The sequence below is a fragment of the Mizuhopecten yessoensis genome, unplaced genomic scaffold (genome assembly GCF_002113885.1).
Source record: "Mizuhopecten yessoensis strain PY_sf001 unplaced genomic scaffold, ASM211388v2 scaffold4819, whole genome shotgun sequence".
Lineage (NCBI taxonomy): Eukaryota > Metazoa > Mollusca > Bivalvia > Pectinida > Pectinidae > Mizuhopecten > Mizuhopecten yessoensis.
Window position 1 is genome coordinate 986,055 of NW_018405737.1, and position 14,745 is coordinate 1,000,799.

Consider the following 14,745-nt stretch of genomic DNA (forward strand, 5'->3'; position numbering starts at 1 on the left):
ACAGAAAATTGTCAAAATATACCCAAAAGTGTTGTTTCCCTATATAAACTATAGTAAACTTTACCCCCTCCCCAAGGGAGAACGGATAGCTCGGGGGTCCTGAAATTTACAATTTAAATAAAGCCCCTGATGATCTTTCCATCCATGCAGAGAAAATGACTGTAATACCTCTGAGTCTGGAGAAGAAGATTTTTGAAATATTGGTTAATTTTCCCTTTTGGGCCCCGCCCTGGCCCCTAGGGTTGGGGTAGGAATCCCAATTTTACAATTTAAAACCATCTTCCTCCTCCAAGGATGATTCTGACCAAGTAAAAATAATTTCCAACAGAAAATTGTCAAAATATACCCAAAAGTGTTGTTTCCCTATATAAACTATAGTAAACTTTACCCCCTCCCCAAGGGAGAACGGATAGCTCGGGGGTCCTGAAATTTACATTTTAAATAGAGCCCCTGATGATCTTTCCATCCATGTAGAGAAAATGACTGTAATACCTCTGAGTCTGGAGAAGAAGAATTTTGAAATATTGGTTAATTTTCCCTTTTGGGCCCCGCCCTGGCCCCTAGGGTTGGGGTAGGAATCCCAATTTTACAATTTGGTAGCCTCATCTACCAAGGATAACTCTGACCAAGTTTGAAAAAAATCCATCCACTGGTTCTTGAGAAGAAGTTGATAATGTAAAAGTTTACGCACGACGCACGACGGACGACGGATGACGACGGACGGAAAGTGATTGGAATAGGTCACTTGAGCAAAGCTCAGGTGACCTAAAAATAGATGTAATGACAATAGGTCTATAATTATTGAGATCACTGATATCTCCTTTACCTTTATAGAGATCAGTAACATTAGCCGTTTTTAGTACATCAGGTATTTCTCCAATAGATAAAGTTCTATTAAATAATAGTTTGAGTGGGTATACTAAAGAATAAGAAATGTTCTTTACAATCATAGGTAAAATACCATCAGGAACAGCAGGTTTGTTTTTATTAAAAATGTCAAATTGGTCAGTTATATCTTGTTCAGTTATGTTAATATTAGAAAGTTCAAATGGATATAAGGGAGGTAAGTCGGGTAGGTTAGTGTCAGTAATATCAGAAGCAATGGTGGTGGAGAGGTTATTTAGTGCTTCAGCTTTATCTTGTGGATGGATTAAAATGTTATTGTTAGATTTCAAAGGATAAGAATTAGTGCTAGTGTTAGTCATTTTTCCTATAGATTTTGCTATCTGCCACAAATTTCTTGGATGCACTGTTTTGTCAGCACGACAATTTTGAAGTTTCTTTAAGTAATTTTCTTTGGATTGACGATTTTTTTTATAGTGTCATTGCAACAAGTTCTAAATTTTGCCCAATCATGTTCCCTATTTTTATTTTTAGCTATTTTATATAATCTATTCTTATATCTTGATTTATGCCGAATTTCACCAGTCATCCAAGGTTGTCATCAGGATGGACAGTAATTATTTTATGAGGTATATGGTAGTTAGTAGCAGAGTTTATTTTGTTTATTACATTATTTAATACAAATGTAATCCGTATCAACATAGAACGTAATCCGTATCAACTAAAATTGAGAACGTTCGTAATCCGTATCACCAGTATTATATAGCAGTTTATGCACAAATGTAATGTCCACGTGATAAATTAATATATTTAATAACTAAAGTATTATTCGTTCTATTATTGTATCTAATTACTTCATTTCAATGACACGGGGAAGCGTTTTATTCATCTGCATATTAAACACACATAGATTTGTGTATTGCGTCAAAATATTCATAATCAAAGCGTTAAATCTTCTATAACACGTGTATGTGATAGCATCTATACCTTCAACAGACTTTTGTGTTATCATTGTTTCAACTTTGTTGCTTATATCACATCATTATACTTACGTAATCTTGTATTTTGCCGCAACACTTTTCCAATCGTAAGAGAATTTTACTCTGCCGTAAGCCGTATTTGGCACAAAACTAACTTTTTGATCACTCTGACGTAAGCGAAATGGATTGTCCCAGTGGTATTATATACCGAAAAATTGGTCCTACTCAAAGTTCTTCGGAACAGTTTTTGCAACTAACCAGAGACTTCGTCTCTGAACTTACACATGCTCAAGGTGGTTCTGGTGGGTAGGTTTTTTTTATTACAATGTATTACGAAAAAACATCCACCACAGATTTCTGGCAATGTGACTAGTCCGAGACGTTAACGTTAGTGTAGGCAAATTCGCCATGCACCCAAATTAACCGAAACCCTTACTAATGTGACGAATTTGCCTGCACTAACGTTATATACATTTGTATTACAATATATACGTCTCTGGTCTAGCCAACAGTTTCTCTTGAAATGTGAAAAAACGATAAGATAAACTAAAAGTAATTGTTGTTTAAAATGTCTTCACTTTTGGAATAATTATAACGATTTTTTTCAGTGTACCTCAGTATAATCTTAGAGACATGATTGAATATATAATCCGTTACACGGTCTTTTGTAAAATAACAGTATAAAATTCTATGCAAGCCAACCAAATAAATAAAATTGAAGCTACATGCAACCAATTTTTACGAAAGCATTTTATCATAATGACTGACTATGTTCTTTTAATGACCACAAGTTACACGCTGAGACGTGGTTCTTGGCTTTGATATCCGAAAATATCCGGTAACTACACCCAACCCTGATATTCGAAAAAAGAGTTCTACTTCCTGTCTTACTTCCGCACCGGTAGCAGACAGCATTTGCTCATCACACGGAGGACAACTTCGGAGGACGAACATGGAAACAGATTCTGTTCATCATATTGAAGTTCTTGCTCGAGACGGTGAAGCTGTTTCTCGGGACTTCGTTTCAAAATATAACTTTGTTTTGATCGCGAAAAGGTCATGTCCACTAGCAAACCAATGGGTTCTTAAATCACGTAACGTAATTTTTGTGGTGACACAATCGAAGTTGTTACATCATGCACCACAAATGGAGCAAAACACCTGCGAGGTGATTAAAACGGAGGACTTTTATGTCGTGTCATCTGAGTTAGAATACAAAGGATTGCATACGCACGACAGCAGATCTTTCGAAACGTGTGCTGAAGTCGACACTGTGAACAATGTGGCTTTGAAGGTCAAAAATGTCGGTTCTTGCTTGCAGCGATTGAAAGCACGTGGGGCAACTGTATTAAAACAAGAAACAACAATTAAGGACGATTTGGGAGAGATAGATCTAGCAATAGTGAAATCTTGTGTTGGAAATGTGATACACACGTTGCTTAATTGTGATAGATACTCAGGGGCATTCCTACCTCACTTTGATATTGTTCACCAAACTGATGTATGTCGAGAAGCTGATGATAAGACTGTAAATTTAACACATTTTGATCATGTGACATTCGCATGTGAAGTTGGTACATCATCAACTGTGCTACAGTGGTATGAGGAGTGTCTTGGATTGAAAAGATTTTTTATGAACAGGTCAATATTAGTATAAGGACATGCATTTGAAATTCTGATTTTAATAGAGAAATTAACCTATTTAATAGTAATATGTATTACAATATATAGTACGAATGTAGTGATACAATAAGAACAGGTGTATTAATATTGATAAACAGATTAATTTCTAGATTTATTGTCAGAATTTCAATCACCTCTGATACAGAGTGACAGAGATGGTAACATTAGTTCTATAATTGTACTCTTCAAGTAGTGCAATTCAAAACAGCACAATTAGAACTAACAATGATAATTTAACATATAACTTGATTTTCTTACATAAAAAGGTTATTGTTTTGCTGCATAATCTACACATGTACATGTAATATATATATGGTTCAGTTACTGTAATGTTTATAAATAAACATATATAAATAGTTTATATAATTATTGACTAAAGGTCAAGATAAAAAATAGGCAGATTTTAACTTCCTAAATGAAAATTGCATGAATGAAATAATTCAAATATAAATTTATGATAATGTTTTAAGTCTTGTTGATTAACTTTAATTTTGAAAAAAATCAAAAAATCTGATGCAATGATGATATTTTCTGACACCATATGTATATCATCCCATATATTTCTGTTGAGTGACAGCAAAACCTGATACTATCCCCTGTGTTCACTAATATTCATTGATAGCAATTATTTCAAGAAAAGAAATAACATATTACTCTTCATGGTGAGTTAATTTTTGAATGTTCGAAGAATATTCACGAATTTTAAAACTTATTCATGATATATTTCATGAAAATAATCATAAATCTATATACATTTTTCAACACTGATCATAAACATAGGAATAAAGGACAATCAGAAATATTTAGAATTCATGAATAATTGTAAAAAAAGGGGAATTTTCATAAGAAAATGTCCTATTGCAGAGTTATGAATTGGAAAGTTCTTGAAACATGTATCTATGAACTTTCTTAACATGTAAAAATCATTATGTTTCTTGAAAGCTCATGAATAATTTCCAATAACCTTCTCAATATTAAATAAAATTTAGGGCCATATTCTCAACAGAAGCAAATGTGAAGTGGTAAAAGTGGTGATTAAGGAAATCTGAATAGATGTATGTGAATCAAAATGTTTTTCTGTGAACATCTGACATGTATATGTATTCTGTCATATAAAAATTAATTGAAGAGTTGTATGAAAATATTGAGACACTAAAGTGTAATTAACTACCAGAACAAGATAAGCTGATAAAATGTGCAACAAAGTGGCCATGGTCTGATTGGTCTCACATTCAACTTTAGCTAAATAATGATTGTTTGATTTTGTCATGTTATCCAGTTGGCATGATTTCTTCTGATTTGGTTGTTTAATGTTTATTATTGCAATTTGCAGTGACGAGGATGCCAATGATGGTTTTGTGATAAACACAACAGATATTGGTCTACGACTTAAGGCAATGGAGTACTGGCACTGTGCTGAAACAGGAATCACCACACCCGAAAAGTCTGAGGGTGTCAACGGCATCAAGTTTGTCATTGCAGAGGCATTACCGGACCAAGGTATGTTGTGTTACCAATAACTTCTGAAATACAACATTTTATTCAGAATCAAACTTATAGTTTACTACCAATAATATCAATTAAATCACAATTGAATAATCATTTCTTAATTGGTGATTTTGTTTGGTTGACATGGCCAAGAGTCTATTGTGACATCATAATGAGGACATGCTATTAAAGGTCACAGACTTAAACATGGCAATGTCACAGGTTTTGTCATTTTTTGAAAAATATTTGATTGTTACACAGGGATGCAAAGAATCTTGATTGAAAATGATTCCATTTTACATGTGTGACACTGGTTGATGAAACTCATCTGAAATTTTATTCTGTCTTGCAATTAAGACTGTTATAACAACAACTTCTAGATTATTTAAGACTGTTTCAACAATAACTTCTAGATTGTTTAATTAAGACTGTTTCAACAACAACTTCTAGATTATTTAATTAAAACTGTTTCAATAACAACTTTTAGATTGTTTAATTAGGACTGTTTCAACTAAAACTTCTAGATTGTTTAATTAAGACTCTTTCAACAATAACTTCTAAAGACTCTTTCAACAATAACTTCTAGATTGTTTAATTAAAACTGTTTCAACATCTAGATAGTTTCTTAAATCATAAAAATGTCTAACAATTATCTGTGCAAACAGGTCCTAACCAGGTGGCTACATTCCTGACGGAACATGGCGGACCGGGTATCCAACATATTGGGCTCCACACTCCGGACATAGTCACCACTGTGTCCACTCTGATGGCCAGGGGAGTGGAGTTCGCTGAACCTCCATACACATACTACACAGAGGTGAGTAACTGGGCTGGTATCTACCCTCTCTAACAAGTTAGTTGGAGTTGAAAGGCAAAGTCACTGTGCCCATTTGTAACAGACAGTATGTGTAGAATGCTTCCTCAAGACCTTAAAACTGCACAATATGAAAAACTATGAATAGGTAGAGTTGTGAAATTATTCATTTGGGAATTGAAATGTCAAGTGCAAACATCATACTAACCCATTGTTCTGAAAACATCTGTCGACTTAAGTACATGTAGGGTACCTTTCTAATGATAACCTTAAAAACCACAGAAAGAACCTTACTGACATAAGGTCAAGAAGCAATGCCATATGCCATGTTAAGTGCTGATCAGGTGTCTTTTTTCCTTGACCCTTACATATCACAGCATGTCTAACTTTGATGTGCCTTGTACCTGACAGGTAGGAAAACTGGAGGACATTGAGCAGATTGGTCAGTGTGTGGCCATCCTTGAGACGAACGGTATACTGGTAGATATGGAGGTTGACATCAATGAGATGACCAGTGAGACACACAACAAGGACCAAACACAGAATGATGGACACAGCGGTAAAAGGTGACTAACTTGTATTTTGCAGATATTTTCTATGATATCATTGTTCTTTTAAGCCCATCATCATCATTAGTGGCAAGCTATATAATCGCCTATTGTCAGTTGTCCAGTGTTCTTCTGTCCTCAGTCTGTCCTTCAACAATTCTTGTGATCGCTATTTGTCAAGAAGTACAGAATGGATCTTTCATAAATTCCGTTTCCATTAGTCCCTAGTTGTGCATGTTCCAATTCAAGACTGATTTTGACAGTTCAAGATTGTTATTACTTTTTCTGAAAAACTTGTCCTTGACAGATCTTTCTCAAATTTTTATATTAAGGTTCTCCTTGGTAATTAGTTGTGCATGTTTCATGTTGACTGATCAGAGTAACAAGATTGGTGCCAGGCAGCCAGTTCAATAATATTATCAACACATGCATTGCACAAGAAGTGAAATATATGTTTCTCAAATTTCAGTGATTGACTCTCCTGTTTCATTTGAAGTACTGTACGAGTAAATATGTCAAATGACAGCTTCATTTTGAAAGACAATGTCATTTATAAATACAAAGCAGTATGAAGTTTACATCAGAGCTTGCCTCAATGTGCATTTTGTGATTTACTGTTTACATGACTCAATCAAACAGATAAGAGAAAAAGAAGAGAAAATGTCTTACAAAGAATTAATGAAGATGGTACAATGGTGGGTGCTAATTTTAACGAATGTATTTTCCTGAAAATATCTGCTTTTTCTTTGATTTGGTTTTACATACAAACATATAACACTTAATTTAATTTGGAAAATTAATTCTTTTACAAAGGGCCTCACTGAAATAAACAATATATATGCAATCATTTTAAGACACTGTTTAGAGGCCGTTGCTCTTGCTCAAGTTGGCCCTGGTGTGAAAAGTCCAATCAGCATCTACCAAAACCCTGAAGTGTACTCTCTGTCAAATGGGTTTGATCTCACAGCCGATGGGGTTGGTAGCTGATCAAGTATTAAGCATTGTCATTGAAGTGTTACATAACATACATCTACAATGTAACAGCTTATAACTTTATACTTTATATCAATTCCTTGCATGTTGATGATATTATAGTTTTCCTCTAGCAGTCTCTCTAGTCAGTAGCTCTCAAGCAAGCAATGGTTCTTACACATTTAATGCTGTTACATATAGGCAAGCAGTCTAAGCTGTCTCACAGAGGGTAAGCGTGATCATAGAAGGGAGATAACTCTTGTAATGCTAACTACCTGCTAACTACTGGGTTCCACAGGTGCTGCATCAGGCCGTCCACAAACATGTCATTACAGTATTATGTTATTGTTGTACAATGGTAACAAAATAGACATTAACTGATTGTTCTGTAAAGTTTGTAATGAATGCATGTGGTAAACACTATACATGTACATGTCATTATATGAAACAATCACTTGTGGACTGAATGTGACAAAACATACCCTATTTGATTACTGTTATATGTGTGAAAAAATTAGGCCAGGTAGATAGGTAATACATTTTTATTTTTTGGATAATTTTGATAAGGTGTATCGAAGAGAGTAATCTTGAAATCAATAGTGCTTCCTTGAATATTGATAATTATTGAAGGGCACATTAAAATAGGGCAGGTAGCTATATAGGGTAACCAGTACCGACTCTGATCCATCATCTTTCACTAAACAAGGTTAAGCTTGATAACCACAGATATGTACTTTTCACTTCATATACAAAAGAAATAACAAAACCATTACTCGGATATACTGGCTTATTTGGAAACTCGAAAGATTTACCTTGAAGTATTTGAAAATTCCACCATGCCTTAAAATAATGGTAATAATATTTCAGTGCTTTACACTTTGATTTCTGCTCCAGCTAAATTTGTAATTATAATGACTTTTGTTGACAGTCATTTCTATTTACTCTGTTGCAGGTATTTGATGCAGAAATTCACCAAGCCCCTCTTTGATAGGAATACATTTTTCCTGGAAGTGATCCATCGCTCTGGAGCCACAGGATTTGGGTCTGGTAACATCACAGCTCTATGGAGATCTGTCCAAGCATACATGTCTTCTCAAAAAAAACCACCAGTTACATTGGCCAGTTAACAGAAAACATCACAGTTATAGGGAGTTCCGTCCAAGTATTTATATATATATGTCTTCTCAGCAAAATCCTCCAGTAGCAATGGTTAGTTACGAGATGAAAGATTTGAAAGATTTTCCTCGACTGGTTTTACGTGCATAATCAAATGAACTGTAGTTAAAACTTTTCATGAGATCTGATGAATATCTATTATTATATATAATTCTGCTAGAATTTAATCTTCATTCTAAACTTCTTTCTGAAACAGGTTTATATACTTTATTGTTGTTTCTGTGATTTTAAGTGATTTCAAACCTGCACAATAAAACATGTTTTAAACTTGATTTAACAGAACATTATAATGCTCAGTAAAACCTGACTTTACAGCTAGAACACCATGTACAGTTAAACCTGTCTAAACAGAACTTTACAATGTTCAGTAAATCCTGACTAAACAGAGCACCTTGTACAATAAAACCTGACTAAACAGAACATCAGCATGTCTGATAAACCTGACTAAATAGAACAGAACCTTGTATAATAAAACCTGTCTAAACAGAACATCACCATGTTGGCTAAGCTTGACTGAACAGAACATGTGAATTTAAACTTGATTAAACAATGTACAGAACACCATTTACAGTTAAACCTACCAGAACACTAACATGATAGCCGATGATTTTTAGTATGAAAAGTATTTCATATGACACAGATTACATTTGACTTGTGTTACTATTTTTAGAAACAGCAGGTAAAAATTCACTTTTTAACGTCATTTCAATTGTAACGTCACAATGCTCTATGCTAAATGAGGTACTTTTCTCCATATAATTTTCTTATCCTTCATCTTGTTCAAAGGTTAAAACATGATTTAGCATCTTATATGACTATTCAAAACTTTTATTTTGGTGTATATGTGGTTATATGAACCTACAAATGTAAGGATGTGATAATGACTTTGACTTTATCTCGGTCAATATCCCTTTTACTGGTCCATTTGAATACATATTCACCTCAGCAAATGTCCGTAATTGATAGATGTACTATACATTCCTCCATTGCTGTTTTATTTATCTTGTTTATACAAAACTTAAGATATCCTTCAGATATTACACTGTTATAAAAGATATTTTGAAGTGTTGTTATATTAAGCATAACACTTATGGTATATGTACCAGGGGGTAAGGTGACAGTACCCAAATCGGATCACCAAACCAACATTTTATTAACTCATTGAAAAATCTGAGGAGGAATTATATTCATTTATGGTTATATCAAAGGAAAAAATATCGATCAGTGTTCTTACAAACAAAATTAGCACCTGGGGCTCACTTGAGATATCTATAGAATACTTTGATTAGTCTCCAATCAGCGTTAGCACCTGGGGCGCATTTATGATATTTATAGAATACTTTGATTTGTCACCAATCAGCGTTAGCACCTGGGCCTCATTTATGATATTTATAGAATACTTTGATTTGTCACCAATCAGCGTTAGCACCTGGGCCTCATTTATGATATTTATAGAATACTTTGATTATTCACCAATCAGCGTTAGCACCTGGGACTCATTTATGATATTTATAGAATACTTTGATTATTCACCAATCAGCGTTAGCACCTGGGGCGCATTTATGATATTTATAGAATACTTTGATTATTCACCAATCAGCGTTAGCACCTGGGACTCATTTATGATATTTATAGAATACTTTGATTATTCACCAATCAGCGTTAGCACCTGGGACTCATTTATGATATTTATAGAATACTTTGATTTGTCACCAATCAGCGTTAGCACCTGGGCCTCATTTATGATATTTATAGAATACTTTGATTTGTCACCAATCAGCGTTAGCACCTGTGGCTCACTTGAGATATTTATAGAATACTTTGAATAGGCACCAATCAGCGTTAGCACCTGGGGCTCTTTTATGATATTTATAGAATACTTTGATTATTCACCAATCAGCGTTAGCACCTGTGGCTCACTTGAGATATCTATAGAATACTTTAATTAGTCACCAATCAGCGTTAGCGCCTGGGGCTCACTTGAGATATCTGTAGAATACTTTGATTAGTCACCAAGCAGCGTTAGCACCTGGGGCTCACTTTAGATATCTATAGAATACTTTGATTAGTCTCCAATCAGCGTTAGCACCTGGGGCTCGCTTTAGATATCTATAGAATACTTTGATTAGTCACCAAGCAGCGTTAGCACCTTGGGCTCACTTGAGATATCTATAGCATACTTTGATTAGTCACCAATCAGTGTTCGCACCTGGGGCTCACTTGAGATATCTATGGAATACTTTGATTAGTCACCAATCAGTGTTAGCACCTGGGGCTCACTTGAGGTATCTGTAGAATACTTTGATTAGTCACCAAGCAGCGTTAGCACCTGGGGCTCACTTTAGATATCTATAGAATACTTTGATTAGTCAACAATCAGCGTTAGCACCTGGGGCGCATTTATGATATTTATAGAATACTTTGATTTGTCACCAATCAGCGTTAGCACCTGTGGCTCACTTGAGATATCTATAGAATCCTTTGATTAGTCACCAATCAGCGTTACCACCTGGGGCTCATTTGAGATATTTATAGAATACTTTGAATAGGCACCAATCAGCGTTAGCACCTGGGACTCATTTATGATATTTATAGAATACTTTGATTAGTTACCAATCAGTGTTAGCTCCTGGGGCTCACTTGAGATATTTATAGAATACTTTGATTAGTCACCAAGCAGCGTTAGCACCTTGGGCTCACTTGAGATATCTATAGAATCCTTTGATTAGTCACCAATCAGCGTTAGCACCTGTGGCTCACTTGAGATATTTATAGAATACTTTGAATAGGCACGAGTCAGCGTTAGCACCTGGGGCTCACCTGAGATAGCTATAGAATACTTTGATTAGTCAACAATCAGCGTTAGCACCTGGGGCTCGCTTTAGATATCTATAGAATACTTTGATTAGTCTCCAATCAGCGTTAGCACCTGGGGCTCTTTTATGATATTTATAGAATACTTTGATTATTCACCAATCAGCGTTAGCACCTGGGACTCATTTATGATATTTATAGAATACTTTGATTATTCACCAATCAGCGTTAGCACCTGGGCCTCATTTATGATATTTATAGAATACTTTGATTAGTCTCCAATCAGCGTTAGCACCTGGGGCGCATTTATGATATTTATAGAATACTTTGATTAGTCACCAGTCAACGTTAGCACCTGGGGCTCACTTGAGTTATCTATAGAATACTTTGATTAGTAACCAATCAGCGTTAGCACCTGGGACTCATTTATGATATTTATAGAATACTTTGATTTGTCACCAATCAGCGTTAGCACCTGTGGCTCACTTGAGATATCTATAGAATAATTTGATTAGTCACCAATCAGCGTTACCACCTGGGGCTCATTTGAGATATTTATAGAATTCTTTGATTAGTCACCAATCAGCGTTATCACCGGGGGCTCACTTGAGATATCTATAGCATACTTTGATTAGTCACCAATCAGTGTTAGCACCTGGGGCTCACTTGAGATATCTGTAGAATACTTTGATTAGTCACCAGTCAACGTTAGCACCTGGGGCTCACTTGAGATATCTATAGAATCCTTTGATTAGTCACCAATCAGCGTTAGCACCTGGGACTCATTTATGATATTTATAGAATACTTTGATTAGTCACCAATCAGCATTTCCGGTTTTTGCGAAAGTCAGGACCCAAATCGGATCAAGGCTTGAATTTTTCAGTATCTTACGCTTCAAAGGAATATCTTTTTGTCAGCATATAAACATTTTGTAATGACCTTTAGAATTTAGATGAAAACACATATCCAACACGTGAATTTATTCCTATAGTCCAAAACAGAATGCAAAGTCGGCACATGCACCATTTTTAAAAAACGTCATATCAAAACACTGACATTTGAGTTTGAATTACATTTTCAGTCCATATTTATTTATTTATAAGTTTTTTTGCAAAAAAGTGATCCGCTTTGGATACTGATCCGAAATGGGTACTGCCTCCTTATATGTATAATTCTGATCTAAACTGGTTACTTTCTATGCTGGTTTTCACTTGTGTTTGCTTTTAAGGCATTTCTATTTGCCCAGTAATAAATGTATGTTTGATTTATAATTCATGTGGATAATCACGTCATTGTATTTTGCTGTTAAATTGTAATTGATTTATATCATTGTATGGTTAATATTACAGGAATATATATGGTTTGGCCTTTTTTTGGCCCCCAAATGCATCAAAATTCAAAACCTTTCAATTAACTTTGAAATGACTGTTTCTTCTATTTTAAATACTTCCCAAACACTGTCATGATTTTTTTTTTGTATTTGCATAAATTAGAAAAAAATGAATATTCAGTGAATTTTGTCGTATTTTGCATAGTTTTTCTCCTGGAAACTGTAGAGCGCATGCTTGAACAAACTCAAAATCAAAGGACAATGTGTATGCACCTGTAATACATCTTTAGGAGAAATATAAAGTTTGTTCAAGAGTGCGCTCTATGGTAACTAAGAAAAAAACTAGGCAAAAACCTGTCAAAATTTACTGAAGATTCAAATTTCATTAATTTATGCAAATATTAACTGGTTACCATGGCAGCCATATTTGAAAACCTAAATGAATGTTTACATAATAGTACCAGGGAAGTATTCAAAATTAAAGAAACAGTCATTTGAAAGTTCTATTGAAGATTTTTAATTTCGATGGATTTGGGGGCCAAAAAAGGCCAAAACCATATATAGTCCTTTACTATTTGAAAGTCTGAAAATTCCCATACACTGAATTTCTCAAAATTATATCCACAACCTGTTTGCTTTGCTTAAGTTTAAATGACTTTGTTATCTGAAACTCAATAAACTTGAACTCTTGTTTTTCTTATGTTATTATTCGGCCTCAAAAGTGAAATATTGAAGGAAACTAAAGATTTTGTTACTGTATCTTTCCAATATTAAAGATCAATGATTGAAAGTTTAACATCAATAAACATTGATTATCAATAATAGCCTTACATCAGAACAAAATATATTAACTTCGTATGTTAGCTCATTTCATCAATACAGACTTTTGTTGATACCAAGATTAACTAGCTTTACAACACATTCATAATTCAGTATAGCAGGAGCTAGACACGGACCTATATGTCACTTTAAAATGATTGCAGCTGATTGTTTAACCCCTCTCGACTATGACCATTCCCACGACTACATGAAGATATGTGGTGGTGGGAGAGGTCAGTGTCCAGAGAGGTTAAATAAGCACATATGTATGGCAATCATTTTACAGTGCCATAGGTCCGTGTTTAGCCATATGTTCAGTATATATCACTTCATTTGACAATTGCTGCTGGATAACTGTTGTAAGAGTGAAATACCTTTTTTATTCAAGAATTCATTCATGTAAATCTAGCAAGGGGTATCAAGTTTTTAAAGTCTGGAAAAAATGGGGAGCATATAAATAATAACTATCATAATTTAGTTCTCACCCAGTGGTAAAGATGGAATCCCAAGAACACCAAAGATTTTATAAATGGTAAGGTCAATTTCTAAGTATTAAACATGTCCAATCCATAAAGTGTTTCTTGTATCTGTGTATATATTAGTGGCAAAATAAAAAAGATGTAAGTTCAATTTTTGCATGGATAAATGTTTTATTCAATAACACTATCGCAGTACCAACTGTAGGTGTGTTCAAGGTAGAATCAATATCTATGGAAAAAAACAAGGTTAAATTATAAAAGAAAATGTATAGATATATTTTGAATTTTGAACTTCAAAAGATACTATTAGTTCACTTATAAGTGTTACTTTCAGCATCTCTCAATGTATGTCAGAAGACATTCATTTAAGTCATTAATGTAAAAATATCTTTTTGGATAAATATCAGATGAATCCGATATTTGTAAAGATCTATATCTAGATGTTACAGGTCAATATCTTGACATTAAGTTTAATGACAGGACATTTAAAAGTTAATATCAGAGGACACTTATTAATGTTATTGTCAGAGGACATTAATGAAAGTTGATGTTAGAGGACATCAGTTAAGTTCAATGTCAGATGATACTTATTAATGTCAATGTATGGGGACGTTTCTAAAGTTAAAGAAGAACACTTAATGGTCATTGTCGGAGGACATATATTGAGGTCAATGTCAGAAGATAATTATTGTGGTCAATATTTGAAGACATTTATTAAAGCCATTGCTGGAGGATAATTGTTAAAGTAAACTTTACAACTGCACCAGGATAGTTGTAATTATTTCTACTTCAGAGCTG

The 14,745-nt window shown here is 34.2% G+C and overlaps 1 protein-coding gene across 1 annotated transcript; it reads left to right on the plus strand.

The window, feature by feature from the left end:
- Positions 1-2,727: 2,727 nt before the first annotated feature.
- LOC110449790 (4-hydroxyphenylpyruvate dioxygenase-like protein) lies at positions 2,728-8,455 on the plus strand. Its single transcript, XM_021496879.1, has 5 exons — positions 2,728-3,464; positions 4,840-5,006; positions 5,660-5,811; positions 6,220-6,374; positions 8,281-8,455. The coding sequence occupies exons 1-5, from the start codon at positions 2,776-2,778 to the stop codon at positions 8,453-8,455; spliced, it is 1,338 nt and encodes a 445-aa protein (XP_021352554.1). The 5' UTR covers positions 2,728-2,775.
- The last annotated feature ends 6,290 nt before the right edge of the window (positions 8,456-14,745 follow it).

Bases quoted from the DNA above. Each gene is read 5' to 3' on its own strand.
- LOC110449790 (XM_021496879.1), top strand. From the start codon at position 2,776: ATGGAAACAGATTCTGTTCATCATATTGAAGTTCTTGCTCGAGACGGT. The intron at 3,465-4,839 runs GTCAATATTAGT...TGCAATTTGCAG, and splicing joins AAAAGATTTTTTATGAACAG to TGACGAGGATGCCAATGATG. The intron at 6,375-8,280 runs GTGACTAACTTG...ACTCTGTTGCAG, and splicing joins GATGGACACAGCGGTAAAAG to GTATTTGATGCAGAAATTCA.